The sequence below is a fragment of the Nymphalis io genome, chromosome 3 (genome assembly GCF_905147045.1).
Source record: "Nymphalis io chromosome 3, ilAglIoxx1.1, whole genome shotgun sequence".
In the NCBI taxonomy this organism is placed as follows: Eukaryota; Metazoa; Arthropoda; class Insecta; order Lepidoptera; family Nymphalidae; genus Nymphalis; species Nymphalis io.
The window spans coordinates 10,635,864-10,663,825 of NC_065890.1; the positions used below are offsets into that span (position 1 = coordinate 10,635,864).

The 27,962-nt window shown below is 32.6% G+C and overlaps 2 protein-coding genes across 3 annotated transcripts in view; one reads left to right on the forward strand and one right to left on the reverse strand.

Annotated features, from left to right (window-relative positions):
- Window positions 1-27,955, reverse strand: LOC126781144 (protein unzipped). Of its 2 annotated transcripts, none has more exons than XM_050505970.1 (3): window positions 27,688-27,955; window positions 2,981-3,188; window positions 1-2,894 (listed from the first exon to the last, which is right to left on the reverse strand). In XM_050505970.1, exons 2-3 carry the CDS (start codon window positions 3,180-3,182, stop codon window positions 1,744-1,746), a joined length of 1,353 nt encoding a protein of 450 aa, XP_050361927.1. In that variant the 5' UTR covers window positions 3,183-3,188; window positions 27,688-27,955; the 3' UTR covers window positions 1-1,743. The 2 variants fall into 2 exon arrangements, with proteins under 2 accessions (XP_050361927.1, XP_050361926.1); XM_050505969.1 differs by having other exon boundaries at window positions 2,981-3,191.
- Window positions 1-27,962, forward strand: part of LOC126781142 (mitoguardin) — a 50,601-nt gene that overhangs the window by 11,658 nt on the left and 10,981 nt on the right. The gene's annotated exons all lie outside the window — the stretch shown is intronic.

Below are 27,962 nucleotides of genomic sequence, written 5' to 3' on the forward strand. Positions count from 1 at the left end.
TTTATAATTACACTTTAATGATTGAAAACAAAACTTACATAGAACATCACAATTATGCTTCGCAAACAATCTTGATGTTAAAGATTCATGAATATATTTTAATTTCCACAACGAGGATCTATGAAGCAAATAATTAAATATGTTTTATAAAACGGATTTATTTATATAGGTATGGCGAATACTTGAAAAATATTATACCGAGTTTAACACGATTATGTAAAATGTTATGTTTTGCAATACAGACTACAGGGTCATTGTTACATATTTGCATGCAATCATGTGGAACAAGCTTACGCATCTGACGTCTCTCTATATTTGGAATAATACATTTCAATGATAATTTGTAATACATATTTCTAAATCTTACTCGATAATGTTACAACTAGGTGGGATATTGATCTTTACAAATAACGTTAATAATGAGATTCGGGTTTTGTTACTAAATATAAATCACATAACAATATTTGTTTTATAATTCTATGGACACGTGATTTTGATTTGATGAAAATACTATATACGAAATGTTACATTATTAGCGCGTACATACATAATAATATTGGTTAATGTAAGGGCAGATGCGCACTTGTAACTTCATTAAGACAATTAGTGCGCATAGGCTCGACATTTCATATAAAAATATTTATTCTTTTTACTTTCACGATAAACAGCTACTCGTAAGCAACATAAGACTTATATTAATTTTAATTTGCTAATTGGTGTACGTTTCTGATGAATCGCTTTACGGGAAGCTACTGTTTCATAAACGATTACTCTTAAAATTATGTAAACTTTTAAAGAAATTTAACTTTGGTAATAACAAAGTTATAGTTGTCTAAATATTTCTCAATAATACATGTATGGAACCTATATTAATAATTAATGTTCTCATTAACCTAAAACAAATAAATTAAATATCTATCACTAAAAGTTTTTAAAATACAATCTTTCATTTTAGATTTTAAAACTCTTATAATAACTAAAAATAACAAACAAGATAAAAATTAAAAGAGGTAATGAAGAGATATGTTATCGATTTAATACAATGCTCGTTAATATTTCCGTTGGAATTATAAGTTGTAAGATGTTTGAACAGTAATATTTAGAGTAAGAAATACAGATAAATATATAACGAGGTCTATATAAGGACGTTACATGACATTTTAAGCTAAGCCAGTTATGATAATTGATGAATTAAAAAAAACATGCGTAGATAACTTATAAGGTACATTATACTCTCGCCTCAAAGAAAAAACTATTGTAATGATCATATCTTTAAATTATTATAAACATTATCTTGCATTATATATAAGTATTATAAAATTATTGGAATTGTTTGCGTTTTTAATAGCCATTATTTAATACAACGGATTACGATTTCTGTGGATTGGTAACAGTGCTGCATATATTTATTCCAATCAACAAACCTAATCAATTTATCGTTCGCAATGAAGATATTTGTCGTCGCTCTGCGACTTCCATATTCTTAACTATTTACAAAATCTATATACATTAAGATGTTATAGGTCTTCAATTTATACAATTGGAATGAAAATATTTAACAGGAATGTCTTGTAAACAAAAACGTTCTTTATTTACAAAATGTACCGAGATTGATTAGCCTATTCTCGGACGATAAACAACTGCATAAAGCTTAGTTGCCGCATATATAATAACGTCAAGCAACTATAATGTCAATGATATAATCTTTTTATTTACAAGGAAAGCTATATTTGAGGCAATAATTTAAAGCAAAAGAGCGAATAACGATACGAATAATGTTAAGATAATGATCTTATCGCTGCTGGCACCGTTTGGATTGCTACCCAGACCCCCGACCACAGAGCGATTGATGTCTTCCTTCACGGGTGGTGCTTTTACCATATCCTCGCCGCTATCACCTAATATATCGTTACTGTCCATTATCATGCCGACATCGTTTCTCTCGACCGATGGTGGTACAGGTACCGGTGCTTGAGTGGTAGTCGTAGTGGTCGAGGTGGTAGTGGTAGTGGTGGTCGTCGTTGTGGGCACGAGTGTATTATTAACTGTATAGTAAATTTCACCGTAAATTGCTTCGACCTCAACCGTGTTCTCGATTCGCTCTCCTCTCATTTGTCTCGATCGCGCATTGTTATCTTTGTAGTATGTTACCAATTTGGCCGTATAGAGTACGTCACGATCAGTGTTATTACCTCTGAACGTTACATTGCAAGCTGTTCCTGGTTCAAGGTATTTTTCCAATTTGTACAATTCTTTTCTTTCTTCTGAAAATGGATTAGCCCATTCTATTTGTTGTAATAAAGTACCGTCGCTCATTTCTATGGTTGTATTTAACCCAATAGCAATTCCATGACCATGCCCCCATGACAAAGTGTAGTTGTATTTGTATTCAATTTCTGTTGTGACCGTGGCACCCGCATCACCGTCGTTTCTCAAAATTCGTTCCTCGTACACTTGAGGATCAGTCTGTCTTTCGTGCTGCGTCTCCAAATCCAACTCGACATTTTCCAATTTATAACTCAATGGTTCGATTTCCACTAGAATTTCTCCACTGTTTTCTTCAAGTTCTTTATTTTTTTCATCGAAGGTAAACAAAAATCCTACAGTACTTTCATATATGATTCTTCCGATGTTATGTGAAAAACCACTTTCCGCTTTCATTCGTCCTATAAAAACAGAATCACCAGAAGAGTCCCCAACAACCGCGCCGCTAGGTTTTGAGTTAAATTTGTTCCACGGTTTCCACATGATTAAAGAGGCATTCTCAATATTTTCCAACACTTCAAATACGTTGTAACTTTTACTTCCTGATACGGCACAGGAAGTGTAGTCCGGCCTAAGTTGTCCCAAAAGCATATCACCTTCATGTCGAGTTCTGCACACATATATGGGTCCTAGAAAGAAATTAAAATCAGTGACTGCTACAATAAACACGTCTCAGTATTATATAATATACATATAATTTATTAATTTTTCTTACCTTGTTGAGACTCAGCTCCTGCGACGTAATATTCCATTGCCTCTTTTTTCAAATTACCCCATTTCAGAGTGCTGGAGGTGGTAACTTGTTTAAGTCTAGCATTAAAGAGACCTACGCCAGCATCAGCTAGTGTCCCCACTGCGAGCGTGGCTGTCAGTAACACCACCCACCACCCACTCCCACAATTTTTCGTCTTCTTCATTGTTGGCTTCTGTAAACAAGTGTTACTTTAAAATTTATGTTTTACAAAATGTATGTTAAATATGACTACATATTCATATAATAGGTTAAGCTTCAACGCAGTTTTGTTTTACATTGAAATAAATTTTAAGCAATGCAGATAGAGTTAAGTCTCTTGGCTTAATGCCAAGGTGAACTTCGGTCCAATAACTTAGTCTACTATAGTTTTTTTCAGTAATAAAATGTAACATTAATAATTTTTAATCGCTACATTATTACAGATTTGTTTAAAGTACACTTTAATGCTTTTAAACGCTCATTTTAATTAGATTTTCATTGATTAGAGAATAAACAAATGGTCTCTTTGAATAAATCTTGCTTAATATATTTCTTAGTATTCAAATAAACGTTTAAAATGCCCCCTTATATGCAATTTCAGTTGTAATGACGTGTTCTTTTTACCTCTTATATTTCATACTCAATGATTCTCAAGAGCGCTCTTAACATAAATTAAATGTTTTTCAGTTTTGTTATTTCATTTTCACCTTTAAATTGAGGTATATGGATATTTTGCTTTCGGCATATAAAATTGAATAAAGATGAAGTTAAGTGCCAATACGTAGGGTGAGGAGATGTAGGTTATAGTAAACAAGGTTGTGGTACGAACGCTTCAAAACTCAATTTTCACGAAGCAAAGTTACCTAAGCAATATTGCTTTTACGTGGAGGGTCACACCGTTGACTATACGTTTAAATGAGACGCAGTATTAAAATATAAACCAAGTTTAGATTATTCTCTTCCTGTACTCATTGATATGGGATTTGATAGCAACATTTATTGAAAAGCCGATAATGTTTATCCTTTAATCCATTTGATTATACACTTTGAATATATTACTTTTTTATTATTCCAGTACTTACCAAATACATTTATAAATAAATTTACGTTAAAACAGAACAATTTATTTAAGGTAAGGTAGCCTAGATTCGAATATTTCAAGCGAACCCGTGAAGGAATTGTACAATTACCTAATATAAAAATATAATTTGTTGCATGGAGTCGTATTACTTGTAATTTCTTATTATATATATGCCTATATATTGGTTATCTTATGTTTCCTGAAAATTTATTTACCAATGTATAAGCAGAGTTGACGCGTCACGCGTGGGGTGGACACGATGGCGCCAAACAAATCGATCCAATGCAACGAACAAACGTCCGTTAAAGGTTATACTTTATATTTTCGTAGAGGTAATATATATAACTTAGCTCAGCAAGTCAATAAAATCCGAAATATATTTTACAAAATAAAACCCCTACCGAAATACCGTCTCCTATCTACCCCATCGTACTGAATCTAGCGTAAATCAAGAGGGTAAGATTTATATACACATAAATATCTTAAAGTTAATAGAATGGACTAGTCTACAGATTCTCAGTTAGCGAAAAATCACGTTTATCCGCTTTATATTTCGTATTGTTGTCGTCAAGCACGTTTTATATCATTAAATAATTCATTAATGTTTAACACACCAAATGTTTTACATATTTTAATATGTACTTAGTTACATGTTTTAGCGCACACATAGAAATTTATCTCATATGGAACCGGTTTATAATAAAGGTCTTTAATTTATTCAAAATAATTTTATAATTCAGGGTTATATATTTTCAGATGTTGTTATTGGGTAAAGGATTAAAGCAATCATGATTGACATTAATAGAACAGTCCAGTGTGACATTTATTTAAATAAACAATTTAATTTCATAGACATAAAAGATAGTTGAAGTTTTTTCTAATTGAGCGCAAAATATTCTGCTATTGCCACATAAAATAGATATGAAACGTAGCAGATTGAATCGATTTCAAATTTTAAAGTTTTTATTAATGACGTGAGTAGAAAGTTGCAAAACAAGATTTTAAGTTTATTTGTTAAGTCATTAACAAAATATTCAATAAAACATATTAAAAATAAAACATCAATATAATCACAGATAACATAATAAATCTTTATAACTAATAATTCATAGTTGGTGTCGTAACTAATGGATTTAATTCAATTAATAAGTTCAATTGAGGATTGACACGGGCTATTTACTCCGACACAAATCCTAACGCTCTGCCCGTTTGTTATTTAATCAAGTAATGATATATTGCTGCTGTGACGGAGAAACGGCAAGAGCTTTAAAACAGTTGATACTCATTTAAACAAACTTCATACACACTATACACATATTTTAAAGAGGCAAGTAGATTGATTCTGTAGTGTAGGTAGCACGCCATATAAAAACCATAACGTGACGACAGTACCAAATATTCACCTTCAATGTTCGTGGTAAGAATTATTTTTGAACATGACGTAATAGTTCGGTAATTGCTAAAAATAAAAAATATAACAATGTAAATACGAGATCAATGATAATAAAACACTTACTTAGTTAATATAAGTTACGAAGTTTTAAATTTTTTTTCACATATGATAGATTTCAAATAATATTAAACTTTATAATTTATATTTGTATTATAAAATTGTTAGACTTATGCATATGTAAAAAGACGATGTTATGAGTTTGATTAAGATATGACATACAAAGCTTATAACTATATACTCGTAAGTAAGAAACATATTTAATACCTAAATCATAATGTGTGTGTTTTCTATCATGTTACGTGACATTGGCAGAATGTTTTGCGCATAACTAGCGTATATAAATGCTTGAACAAAGTTAAAGAATACTAAAATCATCATCATGCGCTTGCCATCCCGTTTATTTGAGGTCAGCGCCATGGTTAACCGCATGGAAAGGAGTTTAATAGAACCTAACTAAAATAACAAAATAGCAGTGTATTACATCAAGCTGATGTATGTATTTTTGTAACGAGATGTTAAGGTGAACACGAAGAATAACAAATTTGCCTATGATAACGAACATTGAAAACAGAAAATAAATAATATTATGTTCGCATTTTGTTCAATTGGAGCGTTATATGTAACGTTTACAATTTGACTGTACCTTTTAAAATAACGTTTTATAAAAAAAAGTCACCAATGCCAAAGGTTATCTTAGCATTGAAATATAATGTGATGCGTTGTGGTATTTACAGCGTAGGCGGGTTATGAGATACAAGTAGGAAATTAATTAATATTATTGAGACGCTACAAATTTTATAGGCGCCATTGTTAGTGGTTAGGTCATCTTCGAGTCTATTTATTTAATATATTATTTTGTGTATTAGTATTACATATTTTTATTTACTTGTCTCTTTGATTGTTCACTCTTAATTAATTTTTATTCAATTAATGCTTATCAGCTTATCGCTACCGAATAAATTCTAGTTTGTTATGTATTGACAAACTAGAAACAACAAGGTACATAAAGAACCCGGACGTTTCGCTAGTAAAAAATATATAGACATTTTCCATTCAATTATTTACATCCCGGACGCAGTATGAATTGTAATCGAAATGTTTGAAAATTACATCAGCGTAACATATTTCTATGTAATTACTATTATTAAGTAAAAATTCATATCATTTCAGTATATTGCATTATACGATGTTTTAAGCGGATAACGTTTATTTATGTAACTGACAGACGAAAAAAATCAATAATTGATTCATTTTCCGTAACAAATTGTTTGCCTTATCCTACATTTGGAAAGGAATATATTATTTTGCTAATGTTGCCGTTATTACCTAAACGTTCATAAAAAAATCGACGATTGTTTCCGCTTAGATTACGTTCAGAAATTCCAATTTCTAAAACCATGTTCTTGAATCGTCTGCTTGTGTAACACCCGACGTGACGAGGGGAAACACCACTTCCAATAAAACAAGGAAATCTCTTGTTTGAGTCCTCCTCACTTGTTACGAACAATTGCCCGATCTACAGACATATCTCTAGATATGCATATAAGAAGTTGAGAGAGCTACGCAGATGCTTTAATGTATACTTATGAATTTTGGATGTTAGAAAACTTTAAGATTTTTTTAAATGTGTTCCCAATAAAACAAATACTTGCATTTTGAAGTTTTTTTAAACTGATTTAGCAAAAAAAAAAAGTATTTATTTGCTTATGTTACCGCTAAAATTACTAGTTATTTTAATTACCATTATAATAATTATTTAAAAATATAATTAATTTCACACAGACAGTGGGTACAAGTAACAATTATTATAAAAACGATTATGTGCTAATTAGTTAGCAATGCAGTTTTATATTACACGTAGGTAAACTATAAATTATTCTCTTCTTTTGTATTATATAGGTAATTGATGGGTGATGTAATTACGATATATATGTAGTTATGTACATAGCTTAACATCTTCAACATCTTCATTTCTATGCTTTGAGTTATTATTATCTGAAAAGTGATTGATTGATTACTAAATTATAAACCTGTAATACTATGTAGATAATAATGTATTTATGTATTAGAAATCCGAAAACGAACAAAACAACAAACAAAAATTGGAAACAAATGGCATGGACACAAAAATCTGAGGACACATATATGTGAACATTAATTAATCTCATGTTACAACTAATTTTTTTCTACTGTGGTATTGTTATAGAGATGATATCATTGTGTTTACTATAGAGAATCTAGTCAATAATTTAACTCTTATAGTAAACATTATTACACCGGTACGTGGTCAGCTGGAGGTCGTTTGTATTTACGACAATTTAAGTATAATGTGTCCCATAAAACTTACGCACGTTCGTATATTTCAATGTCAATGCCATTTGTCAATTGATGCACATTACAATAATGCTAATGGCAACATTTAAATGCAAAAATGTAAGAATCCGAATCTGATTTAAATACAAAATTCGATTTAAAAATCGAAATGTTCGTCCTTTAGTTTCGTATAATTCAGTTTAAGAAGGTGGAGATTTTACATTTACTTATCTTAATAATTAATTTAAACTTGACGAACGTCAACTAATCTTAATCGCCTTTGAGTGAAGTAGGTACCTATTATTACGAAAGCTCTCAAAGAACCAACGGTGTTATAATGACAGATGGCTGTGATTTATGTATCGTGAGTCGCTTGACACTGTGATACTCAGGCTTCACAGTTTGTATTGTTATATTGAATAAATTGTGTACAATCACAGACAGATTACGAAAACTAAACTAAAAATACAGAAACGTAAGATGAGTTGTATATTTCAATATATATACATAGCCTATTATACTACTTGGTAGGGCTTTGTGCAAACTGGTCTGGGTACAACCCACTCATTACATATTCTACGGCCAAACAGTAATACTTAGTATTGTAGTGTTCCGATTTGAAGTGTGAGTGAACCAATGTAACTACAGGCACAAGGGACATAACATCTTAGTTCCCAAGGTTGGTGGCGCATTGGTGATGGTTAACATTTCTTACAATGCTGATGTCTATGGACGTTGGTGACCACTTACCATCAGGTGGCCTATATAAGGGAGCATTGACAATGTAATTGTAATGGTTAATATTTCTTACCAATACCAATTATAATTTATAACCACTATCCATTAAGTGGCTCGATTGACAGCTTACCTACCTATTTTAAATAAAAAAGACTATATATAATACAGTAGGGTTATTATTAAATGTTAATTATGCAATGCAATTTACTGTTATGTATTTTTATTTGAAGAATTTAAAATATTTTTTATGTATATATTTTAGTCCCCTTTCGCATAGCCGCACGCATGTGAGAAACGACCCTTCTCCAAAGTGGACTGCTTGCACAGTAATCGCATTATTTGTGTGGAAGCAATCAATAAAGTACAGGATTAGTGACGCCCGTTTAATACGGAATAGGCTTAGGTGCACCACATTGCTTACGTTATCATAATCCTTGCTAATACTTTATAGTGTCTTTAGTTTTAAATATTGGATGTTTCTTAGATTGTTTGTTTCGAAAATATCATCATAATTTTGTCGTTACATTTAATCTTTTTGAACGTTATAGTTAATTGAAAGCCTTACAAGTCGGTCCTTAGTCTCACCGTCGACTGAATACCTAGAAAGTAACTTTTCTTTGTTCCTTTTGCAAAGAGAAACAGCACTAAGCTTTTACTCCTTTATTCCATTAACGTCAGCTCTACGGGAATTGACTTGGCTTAGGTATTAAACTAATTAAATTCTGCGGATAAAGTATTAAACATTTGTGCCCAGAATTCGCCATTTTATTTATTTCATTTTAACGAAGAAAAATGACAATATTGGTAAAGTAACACTGGCATCTTATATAAAAATGTTACTTTAAAACGTGTAACAAGTTCTTTAGTTATTATATAAGGAAATTTTTGTATTTACTCACGTCACATCATGGCCAATTATCATATTCATGCTTATATATTATCACTTTAGTGTTTGCTCTGAGGGCAAAAGAGTGGCTTATTGAATTAACACCGAGAGATGTGACGTTTATTTAAATAATTAGGTGTTAAGTATTTTGTTATTACATTATCCAAGTACGTATTTCAATATACCAATCTAATCAATCTTATTGAGTTACGACTATTCTAGGAGGGACCTAGAAAGTCGTAACTCAATAAGATTGATCTATCGAAATTTCACACAATTTGTTCAAGAACAATGCCGCTACCATCAATGGTTTAGAACTTCGGCCGTCGGTACAGTTAGGCAATCATGGTGCTAATGGTTTTGTTATCAGATCACATCTAATAAACTTTCCTATACAATTACTTAATCAACTCACCGGGGTAGCAATAATGGGATATAATATGAGCGTTGTCGACCTTATTTTCTTCGTTAGTTAAAAAGGTCTTATGTTACTATGGTTTTATTGATGGATTTAAAGTTTTAAATTTTTTATTATATATATTACTAGTCATATCAAACAGGTGAAGAAAAATACGAATAATTTACTAATAATACATAATTAAATACAGTTTTATGATCTGAAAACATGAAAAGTGCATATATTTACAGATGTATTTTCGCACTTAAAGTGCTATTATGACCCTTGTATAATCTTGTATAACTCATTCGTGTTTGTAAATTGTGTCAAATGTCGCTAAAATGTTCATTATTTAAATAAAATATCGATTGCTTTGAAACCTTCACAAGATACTGTATGTAGTTTAATTGAACGTCATACCGTACGATGATCCGCTAGTTGCACTCGAAGAGAAGTCAACTATAATTTAACTTGTGACAAGTGACAATACACTGTGCCAATCTGCTGGCGACTTTTTGCGGCAGTGTAAATTGCTCTCCCGTGCGGCGCCGCCTACTGGCTAACTGTCAATAAATCATTCCCTATATTGTTCTCTTTATTATTGTTTGTGTCTGCCGTTGTACAATCGAATACATTTACAGCAGTAAAATTTCACACCCGCAAAGGATTTTATGCTACTTTTGTTCATACAAAAATCTAACTTTAGCTTATTTGACAAAGTAATATACGTTTCGGATCGATTATAAATTATTTGAGAACCTAAATTATTAAAAAAATTTATATATAAAAACAATACTATAAGTATAAGAAATCAAAGCTAGCGTTGCAGTTATCTGGCGCCAATATTCCCCGCGTTAGTGACGTGTTTGGTGCTCAGTGTTGCGGGCTGCGCTTACGCACTGGCGCATGAACCAGCTGATGGCGTGGGAATAACACTATGCGCGAAGAGTCATTTCATATCCAGTAGAATGCTGTGCTTTATGCTCTAGTAACAGTATTTCGCAATGATGATGTTATTTTGTTACGTTATAACAATATACTTTGAATGAGCAATGAATATTTTCAAATGAAGTTGACAAAGCTACAACCGTTTTAAAGTTGCCTCGAAATGAGGTCACAGTAATAGAATTTATTAAAGAGATCATTAAGGCAAATATTAGAACGATCGTGTATTCGATGTTGTTTACAAACCTAACTGTTCTTTACACACAAACCGTAGATAGCTTAGGGTAACCACAACTGAGTCATTCATAACAGTCATAGTCGTATCAGTGTAAAGCTCTTAAAACAATAGGATGCGGGTTCGCCTCGCGCTGTCGACGTAACTCGCGCTCTAGACGTACTTGAAAATACAAATAAATGATCACTCAGCGTTAGCCAATTCAGACGTTCTCAACTACGTCGTATTATAATTAAAACTATGCTATCTTTATATTTTCATACAAGCAATTATGCTTTTACTTTATCTGCTACACTGTATTAGATTTATCTATTAATGTTACAGACGCTAATAGCTGGTTAGTAACCGTAAGTGTTGTAGAGTTGCCGCTAGTCATCACGCAATGGTCTGCACGTGCCCTGAATAGCGATGTCAGTATCCAATACATTAATGGAGGCGCCACTAGTATCAGATTGCAACTCATCCATAAAGAAAGTTCCAATATGTATATATAGTGATTTTTTAAATTCCTGTTTGAGTTCACGTCGACCAATATAATGCATTATCACTTGCAGTCAAGCTATCAACGACAATCAGCAAAGCCTGCGAAGCGTGACGGTGTCGGGAGATATACAGGATAAAATAGTGCGTATTCAAACGAATACGTTTCCGTTTCGAAAGCGTGACTAAAAATTCACATTGTATGATTTTTTAATGGATTTAGGTTTATTATCATTGTCACTAGAATTGCTCGTAAGTGTCGACGACCGCAATTCAATATAGATAAATGGCGACGGCTCATTTAAAGGCAAAATTATGTGATAAATCAAGCTCGGGACTAATTACATTTAGAGATAATAAATCTTATATCATTATATCTGCTTTAATGGTCAAGCAACATTAGATTGCACATTGTAATTTTATGTTGGGAATTAATGGGAAAATAAACTTTAAATCCCTATATAGTGTGAGGTTAATCACAATCAAAATCATTTATGTCTCGCTGATATTAATTAACGAAAATGTTAAACATTTATTGCAGATAAATTTTTTTGTGTCCCCAAAGACAAAATATTACTATATTATTATAATAAATTCACATGTAACTTTTGAAACAGGCAATTAATTTTTACTCCCGCTGAGGCTATTTGTAGCACATTAATATAATAATTTCAGACACGACATCCTCCAGTACAGTTGATTAGCCTACAGTAGAATCTTGAATTTTATATCTTTTGCATCTAACGTTAATTAGTGTGCAAATCATAAAAAGTCAGGCGGCATGAATTACATAATAAAAATGCACATAAGGCGGATGCCGGAATGGAGGATGACAATCTGGCTCCCCACGATTTGCGACAACGAGCTGCAAGGTCGTCTGATTGTCGATAATAGTAGCACTTATGATACTGTCATGCTGACGACAGTCGACACGCTGGCCCAGTTATATAACACTATTTATTAAATATTTTTCTACATTATCACCTTGGAACATTGATGCGCGGTAAATTTGTCCTAGCATGTATGACCGCTATGTTTTTTTGCCATTACAAAAACACTGTTTTTCTTAGATTATAATGATGGAAATCGATACATTCGTTAAAAAACAATAAATAATGGCGATAAATTCGAGACTGATTTGTGAAAAATAAATGTATGTACTCGCTTCATTGATACTAAACATCCTTTAGGTGAAGTGTAGTGAATATCTTGGAATTTAATTCCACTCAAACATAATACAGACAGACAAAGTAAGTCACTATATATTATAATTGCCTGGTACATTTTTAGAATATTTTTTTTTGCCTCTTAAACTATTGATAGTTATATCAATTAGTTTTTGTTCTAACGTATAAGGTCTATTAACATAGCATATAAATTTATCATAATTAATATTAGCTTGGAAGTATTTTTGACGTAAGAAATTCATATCCAGTGCATTCGTCAAATTGCGGCTTGTTTATTTCATCCTGTCTCTTAGCAGGATAACAGTGGGCACACGCTCCCGAACCAGTTGTGAAACGGACTATTTTTAGAGCAGTGATGACATCACTGAAGAATTCCATTGAATTTTTCAATTTGTCGTTTTTTGCACGCCGCGACTCGGTTCGATACGTCGATTTCCTATTCATTACCATTCCATCAATGATTACTTTTTAAAAGTTTAAAATCGTTCGCACTATTTAATTCCAAATTCAAACTTACTAATTAATTTATTATCTTGGCTTTGTTATACTAGGGGTTTATCATTTGTTTATATTTGAATAAGTTTATTTTTGTTTCAAGAAATAAATATACTTTCATTTTTGGAAGGCATTTTTGTCTTCAAATAAGCCGCCTGATGGTATTTGGTTTTAAGTATAAACCACTCGTAACACGGTCATCAGCCCATGAAAACTAAGATGTATGACACATATAATATTGAATGTTAAATCATAATTCAGTAACAATAATATCAATATCCTATCTATCCTCATATCCTTCGGACGGAATTTCGACTACGGTGGCCAAGTTCAAGAACCAAGTGCCAACAGCGACGGAGATATTTTGTGCCCACAAGTATTCGCACAATCATAGATGCATTCCCTATTCTTCCAAATTATCCGATGGGATAACAATCTGACACGAATATATTTGAATTTACGATTTTGGAATCTGTAGCCTTATTAGTAACCACCGACGCAGTTAGTAAAACTCAGGAATGTCAATTGAATAGCATGATTGCCTAAACTCTTAAAACCATAATCTGTATATTATCCGAAACCTAACTACTATTCATAATTTTCTTTATGATTAGACGTTGCACTTTGAAAACTCCAAGTAAGGGTCTAATTAGTGATAGTCTTGTCTATTTTAAACTTTGCAAATATATTGTCAATTAAGATAAACCTTTCTTTTTACATCAATTAAGCCGTTTTACATCCATCTGTCGTATCCTATCTGAAAGCTGCGGATAATATTCAATTAAAGCTGCGTTTGTGGTTAACCAAATGCAATGGAATTGAAACTGCATTTAGTTACCGCACAATTAATTTACCACATCAACTTTAACCACGTATTTTATTGTAAACGATAAAAAGAGTTTTACTTATTATGATAAAAAATATGCAAGAAAAAATATATAAAATGAATGGCGTAATAGTAAATAATTACATACATACAACTGTTACATGGGATTTTTAAATGTGGTTACATTTACATTCATTTACGCAAAATTGCATGCGGTTTCACATATAGATGTGTGGTTAAATCGTTATCATTGGTTTAAGCGCGTCACATTGCACTGACTTGTGTGATAATGCAGCCGTTATGCAGCGGTGGGTTGGCCTTCGCCACGGCAACGGACCCATTGTGACTTGTTACAATGAACACTTAGAAATCAGATACCAGCGTCTTTGTATACCTACAATGTCTCAACTTCTCGAATTTAATAATTGTCTTAAACAGAGTTATTTATTTCCTGAAACAAAGATACGATGTCATCTTCATTTGTTCGCTATTTTAGTATTAAAGTGATAATGTTGATTCTAACTAATTAGGTACAATTGATTAACATATCAATCATCTAGATACGTAATACATTAACTAGTCTGGGAACCGATTCCCAGGAACTTCACATTAGCAAATGTATTAATAAGATTTATCTTGCAGTAAATCGGAGCGGTCTCCGTTCCTTCAGTATCGATAGTGTTGATATTAGGTCGCATTTCAATTACATAGGATATTTTTATAGGCGCCGTTCTATTTTTTCAATCTTTTGTTTCTGTTTACGAGTTGACGATAAGATTAATCAAATGTACCTACAATAACGTTTGCGGAATTTTTAGTTTTTAAAAGCAGAACAAATAGAAGTAGACTGCTCTGATTTTTTGTAATAATGCCTAACGAAAGTTTAACATACGCTATATTTATTAAAAGAAATTAAGCTACACATTAGATTATTACTACATATAGTAAGCGATAGTCAAAACATTGTCCCGCAGAATTGTCCAATTAACCACAAAAGTGCACATAGATGTAGGGATTTCCAATGGGGGAATCCGATCAAAACACACCACATACTCACAGGGTTCGAATAACCGAAGGGACACAATGTATTTCAGGCGAACCACTAAACGATTACATCATTTGGCCAGACCTAGTGTCGTATTCAGACGTTGTATATCCCTTTGCATAATATGTAAAACAGATTAAACTTACATAGAAAAAGCAAACTGGAAATTTATTTTTCTAATGGAAAATCTGGAAGCCATATTTGATATTTTGTATGAATAAGGGGCTGGTCGAAATTTATTATAGACGTAAATTTTATTAATAAAATATTCTGAATCGATTCGAAACATAACATACGTCATCCGAGTTAAGATAAGGTCTCAACCGCCTCCGCCCTCCGAATCCCAAATTGCCTGGCGTAATCTGCCGGCCCTTTGTTCAATGGAGTTATTATTACGGGTCAATGATTTGAAAAGCTTGTGGAAATATATTACATTGAAGATTTTTAATCTGTAATGCTTGCGATTGAACACAATTGTATTTAATTCATAAAGCATTTTAATGTTGTTTTTTTAAATTATTTTAATATTAAAGGTAAGATTCTTATATAAGGTAGGATTCATGGAAGGATTCATATCAACTACATGACTCTCTGACTTTTAACAAATTACAAAGTACTCTTGATCTACTTCGATACTATATATACGTAGAAAACAGTAGAAACGTCAGCACGGATCGAAAACGGCGGGGGATGTAAACGGCGTAGTTTCTTCAGTTGCCATGGAAACTCCCTGCACGTGGCTATTTATTTTATGCTCAGTGGCTGTAAATTAGTGAAACGTTTAAAGCTAATTCTTAGTCTACTCGGCTATAATGCTACATAAAATAAGAAAATGATAAATGTTTTAAAAAAGATTTCTAGTTTTGTTACGTTTCGATGAATTAATAGTCGTCTCTTAAAAATGTTCAACAAATCCATTATTACGTCACTATTTTATACAGTACCTCTCGTCACGAGGGCTGGATTGTACTCATACTCCCTGTTTTTAATTGCATTTTATTTATTCAAAATCTCAGTACCCTCTAACACTACCTAACCAGTCCGGAGGGTCGCTTTACTTGCTCATTAGTTTATCCTTGTGTCTCGACAAAATTCAATTAACTTTTTTTATTGGGACCTTTAATGCACTCTGAAATTTTAACTTTATTCGTAAAATTTCGTGAAATTAAGACAAACATAATTTTAGAATATGATATAATCAATATACATATGTTATTATTATGCCCCTCAGTGTATGATAATTTATGGCGTCATTGTTCCCTTTTCTCCGTAGAAATTTATGTCAAGAGCAAACTTTCGCTGATGTCATACCTGCTGTGTAATAAAAACACCCCTCTTTGGCCCTGTAATCGATATCGGTACATTACGTATTTATTGCCAACAGGGTCCCGGAATTACTTGGCAAAATGTAAATGTGCCACAGTTCCCGATCTTTGGGCTCACTCAGAGCATGTTTGATTTTATCTCGACGTCATTAGAGATCCTGTTCAGTATTAAAGGAAATCATTTTCAAAAGTTTCATCGTGTTCAAACTATAATAATAGTTTTTTGAGTTACTACTAAATAAAATTAATATTAAAACTAAACAAAAAACGCTTCAACACTAATTCGATTTTTAATGGGAATAAAAACGGCACGTTCCCTTGATATCCATGCAATAAGTTTAGAAAATCGAGGCAGCTTTTGGTATAATACCGAACCCTTTCAAACTCAGCTTTAATTACTGTCGCCTAACTTAACCCAAACAGACTGCTCTAATAAACACCGCTATATCTCACTAATTAACTTCCTAACTCCGTCGAAGTTGTCGTCAACAAGCTGAAGTGTACAGCGACGCTTATTAAAATCATAACATCCAACATTGAATTCTATTGCATTTAACTAATCCTATGGATGGGAAATAAATTAGTGCCTCATGGCAGATATTATATTCATATTTGCGTATAATACGATAAGTATACCCCGTACTGAAACACTATGGCATTTAGTGTGAAATTAAGAAAGAAACGTTTTTGTAGGTGATATTGTCATTATCAGTAGCAAATAGTTGCCATAAATTAGAGAATCAGATCAGAAAGATCTGAAGCCACTTCGCTATAAAATTCGCAAACGATCTTGTAATTATCATAAGTACTACGTAATTCGATATGTATTAAAATCATGACGAAATTTAAATAATATCTCTGCAAAACAGTGAGAGTAATTTAAAAACAGAACCATTATATAATAGAAACTTCCGAAAGTTTCGAATAAATTTCGAATACAATTGAGAACTGCGTTGTGGGTCTCATTGCTCTAAGCTACTTGTATAACTTGAAGACACATTTATAACTCGTGACTAATACGTGCACTGGCAAAGGGTATAAAACAAGTCTACTACTATGATCTCCAGTTTTAATAACGTCATTTGCATTGCAATGACTCAACATGGACTAGGATGAATGAATCAATAAGATTATTTGCCATCGTATATAGTATTCTGTGGCAATTCTTGAGCTCAAATGGAAATTTGTAACAACTTATATTGTAATGCTTTATTTGGTTATAGTATCTATATTGGAGTTCGTTGCAAAAATACGGTAAGAGCAATTTAACGATAACGGCTTCAAGTCGTGAGGGCGGGTCGTTGAACGCGGCTCATTGTGATGAGTCATCGGTCACCATCGCATCTTCAATGCTCAATACATTCGCAAATCTTAACTGGAAAGCGGTTAACATATGAAATACAAATGAACGGACCTCTGCCATTTCATGATAACGTGAGTACATAAATAAAACGCTAGCCTCTTTACCACTGAGATTCGTTATACGAAGTACATACTCTAAACGTTCTTAAGATTCTCAACTTGACGTATGAAAAGGTTTTATATAAAGCGTTTGGAACTATTATTGGTCGACAACTTCGATAAAGGAACAATGCATAATTATGTATATGTTTATATTTATGAATAGAGTAATGACGGCTTGATGATGCCTTTCGTGCCTATAAGTAAGAAATTTAATAGGGTTTTAATTGTTATATCGTCAGGAAATTAATTCTTTGACGCATTATATTCAATGAAAATAAAGAGCGTATCGTGTTATTTACTAATTATTTAAACTATAATATTACTATTGTTGAGTTATTCTATACTTAATACTATATCATATATGTGACGTCACAAGATATAATCATAAGGTCGGGGAACAACGATCAATCATTTTAGAACGTAAAATAACTTTAGTTGTACCGAGTATTACATATTTCAATTTGTAATTACTATAACAAGGTTGTTTGTATCAATGCGAATGTTTTAACAACTTTAACGAATATTTTTTTCTTATTTTTCCTTATAAGTAATAACCATTAGATTTCAATAAAGCTGATTGCAACAATTAAAATAAACTTAGATTTTATATCGAATTATTTTTATTCTAAGGAGTTTTATATGTAAAAAAATATAATAATATCATTACGTTACTCTGATTCTCCGATCCTTGTAATATTATGATATACGTAATAAGAAATGGTTGACCGGTGAAGCATGGGCTAACGGGAGTCACACTTGGAGTGCATTCGTAATGTGATATGCCGAAAAAATATTGTTTGTAATTTCATATGTCGCCCTGAGATTTCCTTACAATTTGTACTATCCAAATGATTTTGCAACCGTTACATAAGATACAGAGTCGTAGGTATTCGTTTTTACTACATTTTAAATTGTTTATAAATATTAGCGTAATACTACAGCAATAACAATAAAGATGCATAGTTTATTGCTACTGACGTGGGTAGAACGGCCTCTTGAACTTCAAGTATACGGTTTATGATCATTGATATCCAAAAATAAATAATTTCTCCTTTAATCTTTTATGTTATTGATAAATCTCAGACATTGAATTAAATTACGGACAAGTGATTTTATTCTATTTTTAATTAAATCATTCTAAAAATACTGTTTCTTTTATTATGTACCTAAAAACAAACCAGTAAAAGAACGTTTTAAATCAAAAATCTTAAGGGAGAAGGAACAAAACGTGCCTAAGACGAGTAAAATTTACGCTCGAGGAAGTTGTCTTCAACTTCTTTTCTTATTACGGTAAACTTTTTGATTCCGTACCTAAAGCCAGGCACGCGATGTTTGTGCTCGTCTGGTGGAAGTAAAGTACCCTTTGCCCAAGTCAGTGCACGCGTACGACCCTTGCGGTAGCGTATAAGTCAAGAGCTTGTTAAACTCAACACGTCTCCTGTTGAGATGTCGCAAGTTGCAACACTAGCGAGCTATTTGCCTGTTTAGAGCCACCTCTACATCTCTTTACATAAATATAAACTACAATAGGTACACTAAAGATGATTTGAAAATTCCTGGTGTCTGCCTTCTAACTGGATCTGAGTGAGAAGTAGAAGGTTTTCGTGATGTATCTATTCACATCTTTTAAGTAAATCGGTGTGTTTGTTTGTTACGACGTTAAGAGTCTTTTAAAGCTTCTAACCAGTCAACAAGCTATCAAGTGTAGGGTTTTTGTTTACTTAACAAACACATTGAAAACATTAAACAATCTGTCGTAATATTAATATTTATTGACTTATTGTAATTACATTGCATTAAACGATTACGATTAATAAATATAATTATTAATAATCCGTGTTTATACAGTAAGAAAAAATAACTATATTAAAACAGTATTTTAATATTGTGTTTATTATATAATAACTTATAATAATTATTGTATTTATCACTAAGATCTGATATTCTCATTGGTATTTATACAAAAATTATGGCGGTATGTATAATTTTTAAAAACAATATTCATTACCGTTGACAGATATAAAATAGTACGTGCGATGTTCTCCAGTCCTGTCTAGAATACACAATTAGCTTCATCCTACCATTCATAGTCCTGACACGTTACTTCAAACTATACGCGTCCTAAAACCATTTGATTTTGATCAAATTATGATCCCATTGTTATTAATGAATTTCACATTACCGATTAATTGGATTTGCTTATGTTACTATGTCAATATATTATACGTATCTTTATCACAACATTCATACGATTGACGAAAAAATACTGCTAGAAATGCCATAAACAGTTACTAAAATTTAAAGTCCGTTAAGAATGCAGTAAATAAAAAATATCATTTCATTGGATGAAATCGATTAACTTTGAGATCGCGTCCACTCAAAATAGAGCACCGTTATCCGAATATACGAAGCTAGATTCCAGAAGAGAATCGTGCTTTCAACCACAAACTAAGCTTTTGTCAGCTCCAACGAGCCGACTAGCGCGGCTTACAAAGCGTTCTCTCCACCGCAATGTCTAAAAGACTATTATGTTTAAATGTTTGTTAATAATACGTGCCTTTGAATTAAGTTATTACTTTCATTAAGTGTTTTACTAAAATATGAAATAAGCTGCACTTGAGACTGAGACGAATTATAAAACATAAGCAAAAAATACAGTTATTATAAGTCTCGCTGCTGTATGAGCGCTTTATTAAGTGAAATTCTCAGAGCCTCCCGTGAATAATGATATCTTTGTGAGTTTCTAAGAAATAAAGGTTAGCCTTATAAAACGTAGTATCACAGGCTATTATATCTGCGGTTCACTCTAGTCGAGACGTTTTAATAGTGGCATGTCAGTTCCCGAGAGTGTTATGGCTTATGGCTCGACAGCGCAGTAACGGAAGAGCTTGGTGCTCGGTTCACAATTAGTGACTTGTCCCGTTACTGGCTCATTGTCCGCTTCAATACTCGACTAGTAATATTCCTTTGTGTACACCGAATGGAAGGTTCTCGGTTTGTTTATTTGGAGTTTAGTGTTTCGCTTTTGTTCGAATAATAAAGTTACTTAATATTTTTGCGCTGCTGGAAACATTACTTCGTCAAGTGCGGCTTGGTAATAAGCGAATTTTCATGTTTAGCGACGTTTTGTGTAAATTACTTTAAAAACGGCTTAACGAACCATCGATCATTAATTTTATGGCAGCTGTTGTAGCGCAAAAATTTATCTTTTTAGTTTATTAACTATATTGGAACGTCAATTAACAATTTTCCTGAATATTGATTAAAGTAGCTGTAATTAAAACTATATTATAAGTAATAACCGTTAACAAACGGTTCGCCGCGAAAAGGGAAACTACCCACAGGAAGTGGATCACCATGAATTGCAATGGCTTCCGGATTTTTTATCGTCACCTCATGGATATATTCCGTTGTAATTGTATCATTATAATATATTACAATCATCCGGCTTTTCGCCGTACAAACTTTGTAATTTATAAATCACTGAGATTGTTCATATAATATAATCTTACTATTTACATTAAGTGTCTTATACGCTTTAGTATAAAGCAAAGACCAATGTTATAAATAAAACAAAGAGTTGAACAAAATAGAAAGCTCAATACAGTTGGAGCGAGATATAAATAGAAATATAGGAACGGGAGAACAAAAGACAAGGAGAGAAAAGCGAAGGTTACTTGCTACCGTCCGGGCGAGTCCTTGATGTCAACCTTTAGGATACAGGGCGACCTTGAGCTAAAAGGCTTAATAAATTTCATTGACAAGTAATGGAAAATTCATTACATAATAATGTTGGCAATATTGGCTTTTATTAACCCAGAATATTGATATAAATTTTTGATTACGTCAGTTTTTAGATGCTGAGTAGTTATAAGAATATCACCATCATACTGAGATATTTTCATTTACTCTAATTCGAAAATAAAAATTATGTTGTCTTTAGTATGTACTATTTTCAACCACTTACTACTGTGACGTGTCCAATATCCATCACACATAAACACCCAAACGATCACCTGCCAACATTTGGAACGGAAGTCTAAGAAAACTATACTTGTAGGTGCACTCAATACCTTCACAAGACTAGGCCACTCTCCGCGTAAAAGGAACTATAATCTTCGCTCGCATGAGTTGCATAGTCGTAACCAAATATCGCAGAAGGTGGGCGGCTTTCACTTAATTACCCAGGTCTTGTTTCAACTAACATCTAAGCAACACCACATAACTATATTATAGCATCACTGAGGAAATGGGATTATTTTTCGAGCGGATATTAAATTATAGCCAGTAAGTGTGGATACGGATAGTGGTGCGGGTTCTTTTGTAGCAATGTTTAATGTTGATTTAGGTATCTATTATAGTCATAATGTTGACTAAACCAAGGTCAATGGCAACTTTAGTAAGTCGTACGGAAGTATATTCAGTATACATGAGGCTTATTAGGAACTTACAGACCATTAACATAACTGATATCGTCGGCTACAGCAATTTAACATGATAATGATTATCACAAGTATTAGCTTAGTTAAACGGTTGAACGGACTTGAACACGTGGATGCGCACGCGCCGCCAATAAGCGTAGGGGGACGTGGTTGTTAGTGCTTCGTTGACACCGTACCTTTTTTATAATCTCGAATGTCTCATCGAACACCTGCCATAACCACCTGTGGCATTTCAGTAGCACGGAGGCAATGATAAAAATAAAATGTCAGATTCTAACTTGCAGTTTTTTAAGTTTGGATCGGTTATATTCATGAAAAAATATTTGATTATAATGAGTATTTAAGTACAGTTATTAATCTCTTGATATACACATTCTTATGGGAAAAATACCAATAAGAATGAAACGCCATAGAAATGTTCGCTGTTAATTCAATTTCCTCGCAATGGTCGACATGAACAGTTGTTGATGTGTGTAATTAATTTTATCAAGCTTCATCGTACATTTTACTGAGACAGCTTAATAATGACTTCCCATATACCAACGTATTTACTTACGACATTATACACAAATTGCTTAAAAAAAACACATTGATTTTACTTACAAAACACGATTTGACTTAGAAGTAATTAATGACAAAATACTTCATAAGTAATCGAGTTGAAATATTTGTGGATTTATTTAATTAAATACAATAAATCAAAAAGTTCTCGATAGTTAACATTTCAAACATAGCCAATATTTTGTGTTAATTTCTGTGATTGGATATTCAATATAGGGGCAGTAAATATCGGTTTCGAATTACAAAAACCAAAGCTCGCAGAATCGATTCGATTGTTTCGCTGACCATGAACTCAAACCAACTCTCGTTACGCCTTTATTTCACGGAAATCTCTAAAACTAGTAACAACACAACCTTTTGGTATGAACGTTGTTTATACCGGAATCGACACGGCGCTGTACACCACTTCTACTTATATACTTAACTACTTATACTTTATTTAATACACATATACCACTAGCATTATAAATAGTTGCTTACACTATGTAAAAATTCAAAAGCTAGTTTATTGTTATTCATAACAATAACTCAAGAACTACTAACTAAGTTATGAATTATTTTACCCAAAAGAGGTCAGTAATTTAACAAAAAACTTATTGTAAGAGACATTTCGTTACTAAAGTACACGCTTAATATATTTTCAGCTGTGGTTGTTCTTAATTAAATTTTCTACTTATCCGCTTCGTTTCATTCTGAATGTGGCTTCATGGAATTGCTAATTTAGTTTAGGAAATGTCAAATGTTGCTAAAATATCAGGAAATATGGTTTTTTTTTTAAACCATGTATTTGTAACTCGGTTACTTCCACCCGCGACAATAATAAGAATTTGGTATCTCAAAGAGAAGAACAGCTGCATACTGAACCCCCCTTTCAAATCATTGTTAGGCCAAGGGTCGTCTTATATGGGGATCAATGGCCGAGTAACAAAAAACATAAAGGCCGGCATCCAGGTACCCGTGCACGAAAATCTATTGTGTTTTTTCTATTTATCGTCTGATTGGTTTTATAAGCATACAAGATTTTATTTTCTTCAAAGGTGTTTACTATGACATCAGAGAAATAAAATTCGACACAAAACTGTAAACACAATGTTAGGATATTATTATCTGTGTTACCTTTTAAACTTATCTTTGATAGTTCAACCTTTTAAATCTTAAGCTTATGTTCATATTCTCAGATTAAATATATAAAAAATAATGCATCTTATATTCCGAAGCCTCTTCAAAAAAATCATTAATTATCCCAATAAAAGACCATCGAATTACACAAACGTTATACAATGTTATTACAAACGTTTTAATTGGAGTTGTTAATATAATTTATCATTTTACATGACAATCGTACACGATGAACAAGGATCATGACATACTTTATTTTATAAAGTATCTGGAAAGAGGCGTAAGTACCAATTGTATTTAATGTTTTGAATATTTCTTTTTTGGAACGAAAGAGTGATTACAATATTCAAAAGATGTTTATTACATGAGAAAACATAAAATAAGCAATACCTGAAAAATGTTTTTATATAAGAGAAACAATTCTTACTAGTTAATGTAGTATTTAATACTAGTCACGACTTACGTCTTGAATAATATGTATCTTAATACCAAGTATATGAATAAAATAACTTTAGACAATTTAGTTATTCATATTTTAGTGTGCAAAAGCAAATGTTGAAACGTTTTTGTAATATCTTTTGTAAAACAAGGTTCGCAAAATACTCGTTTGTAACAGCTCCCTCGTACAGCAACTCCCCTTACTTAGTGGTCCGACTGACAGCCAGTGGAAGTGCATTAAGCTATTAGTAAACAGTTAGTGAACTCTCCGGCGACCGAGGGAGTATCCATTATCAATAAAATAAACACACCCACATATTCCACAATTTTCCAATGATGCTAAAATATTATCCACTTCAACGACGTTTAGATTTAAGGTTTTGATTTTGATTATATTGTAAGGAATAATTATTACTGCAAATATCATAGATTCGAAAAAAATCTGCTTATTCTATGTATCACGTTATAAACTTATCTGTATGATTTTCTTATAACAATTCGTGTATGTATGTAAAGCCATTGTATGTCAATAAATATTATATTATAATATAGGTTTAGTTATCTGTATACTTCATATTATATATATATATATATACTTTGTCTCTAATCAAATATTTTTTATTATTTGTCATTCATATTATTTACATCAAGATCAGGGCCATGCGGTCACCGGCCGAGGCGTTTCTTGCTCAATAGTCAGTTTGCTTGTGTCGACTACTTTTTTCTTTCTCGGTCGACGACAGTGATAATATCATATTTAGTTATTAGATCCCATCAATTATTCTCCTGATGCCTCTTTATTAATATGAACCTTTAAATTTAATCGTTACATAAATATCGTAACGTAAAATTTAAAAATTAAATGTAAATAAATAACCTCATGAAAATTGAAATAATACATTTATGTTTAAAATGAATAAAGTACTTCTATCTAACGTATTTGTCGAAACTGTGGTAGATGCTCGCGAGGCGGCATCGTCGCGCGGGCGCGTATCGATCGCGTTCGCCGCACCGCCGCGGCCTGCATACGAATACAAGAATCGTTCTTCGTTCCGTCAGTCCCTTATCAAATCACCAAAACGGGGTTAGACCGTAAGCCTTCGTTAGCACCGTGACCTTGCAGATCGTTACATCAACATACCATTGTCCTACTGTCCATTATTCACGGTTATTAAACCCTCTCAAAACACAACCCCTTTGTCATAAAGAAATCTAAAACCTCGATGTTATGACACCCAGTGGACATTACGAAAGCTTTCCTCAATTTGTACGGTCCCAAGGGACGTGGCCCAGTTATATATAAATTACACGACTAAAAACGTATTTTCCTAAATACCTATACAGACCAGGCAACAATTTGCTAAGTGCCTGATGATACATTTAGATTAATTATACAACAATTAATGTATGATATAATGTAGAGCGTTCTATTTTAAGTGTATGCGAATATAGAAGTTATAGATAGATGTTTAATCTAAATTTTCACATCATGATTTAGCTCTACTAGCTAGCTGTTAAATTTATTCAGTATGATTTGTCAAATTTAATTACACGTTGGAGAGGGCGCTCCCTGAAAATTGGCACAATTTTCCAGCCGACAAGGTCGCTTATTGCCTCGCGGAAATACTTTCATCGTAACTGCCACGATCTGAGAAGTCTGAATTTCAATTAAAGTAATCTCTACAGTAAAGGAGTAATATTATTTAAGTAAATATTGGATTATTTGTTATAGCCTTTACTGTCTAGAAACGCACATCTATAGGTGAATGAACTAAGGTTGTTATCTAATTATTAGCTTTAAATGCAAAGCAATTAATCAATGGCGGAATAAGCTAATCAAAGGAACGGAAATTGGTCGCTAGCCATCGGCCGGCGATGCTTATTATTTGGTAATTTGCGATGTTCGAAACATTAAATTTCTATTTTTTAAAGAATTGAAAAGCCATTGGGAAAATAAAACCCAAACATACCTACTTAAATAGCAACTTGTTGCAGACGGCTTTCTAGGTAACAACTATTATATTATAGCAGCGTGACCTAGAAACCACCTGAAAACATATTCATTTAAAGAATTTATTATCGCTTTTCTATAACTTTTATATGATTATGACAACGCAAAGTTCGTAATTTGACTCTAAGTAAACTTCCTAATTCATATGACATAAAGACTATGGTCTTGCAGATCAATACGTCGACGCCAAGTGGTCGGTGGCGCGACGACTTTAGCCGACCAGCTTGAGTTTCTATAAGCCCTTGTATAAATTTAGAAGATTTTTTGTCTCCACGAAATATAGCATGATCTGCTGATGGCGTGCAACACTACAATAAGCTAATACTGTAAAGGTATAAATTATACTAGAGTAATTTAAAAGACGGTTAATTCATTACTTATGCCAAACGCAACCGGAAATTGGTCATTAAAAGTAAGATGTGAATCACTAAAATATTTGTTAAGCTATATCATATTCGTAAGAATTCGAATTAATTTATTTTATATCTTTACTGACCATTGAATAAGAGGCAAATATCAGTGGCATTTGTAGGTGATTATTTGAAATAATTCGATGGACACGTGGATTAAGCGCAGCTGCCGCTGACAATGCGATATCCAAAGGTTTTTTGTTAGCAGATGTTGGGATTGCACATTCAGTGATTTCGCGGTATTACTCCAGTGGGGTTTAATAATTTTGATTTAACTGTTATAGATCATCGTGTTAAATGTAAACTTATTAATATAAAAATCAGAATATAATAGTTAAAGTAACGGAAAACCAGATATATAGTTATCTTCCGTGACCGGATGAGCTCATAGGTGGGTCGCTGGTTGAGGGTTTGTCCATTGCATAAGTCTTGTCGGCCAAACAACGTGCCTGAACCGGTTTATAAGAAACGTGTTAGGAGGTCCTTATATTTTTAAATATTCCTCCAGTCTAATAACTGACAGACATCATTCTTACGATTACATTGTCGAAGTATGCCGCCGTCGCACTGATCGTAAACAAAACTATGATAAATATTTTATATTATAAGGGTTAAACTTTTGTAACATGTAACATCTAATTTTATTTAAACCTTTGTTTGTTTGTTTCTTTAAAGATTTGGTTTAAATATACTATTTTCAATGGATAAAGTTATGAGCCCTATTATTATTTTCTTCATATTTCTTTTCGTCTATGATTTGTAGATGATAAATATTAAGACATATTAATTTAAGCGATGTATTTGCTTTTTATATCTAACATTCTTGTTTTGTTCTTACCTGTTGTTGGAAAAGACCGGCGTCAATAAGCGCGGGATGAGCAAAGAAGCTTCGAAGAATCACTGAAATCGGTTACTACTATAAACGCACTATCACTGAGATCGCTGAAGCACTGGATAGTGATGACACGAAGTAATCCACAAACGAACGATGTTTCTGAGCAAGTGAAATCGAATGATTTAACTCGCAAAGTATGTCGATAGGGCACCGCTGCAGTGCAGAGCCTTTAGTAGACTGGCGTGAGGCCGGTCGGTACGGTGCGGTATCGCGGATCG

Bases quoted from the DNA above. Each gene is read 5' to 3' on its own strand.
- LOC126781144 (XM_050505970.1), bottom strand. From the start codon at position 3,182: ATGAAGAAGACGAAAAATTGTGGGAGTGGGTGGTGGGTGGTGTTACTG. The intron at 2,895-2,980 runs GTAAGAAAAATT...ATTTCTTTCTAG, and splicing joins AGGAGCTGAGTCTCAACAAG to GACCCATATATGTGTGCAGA.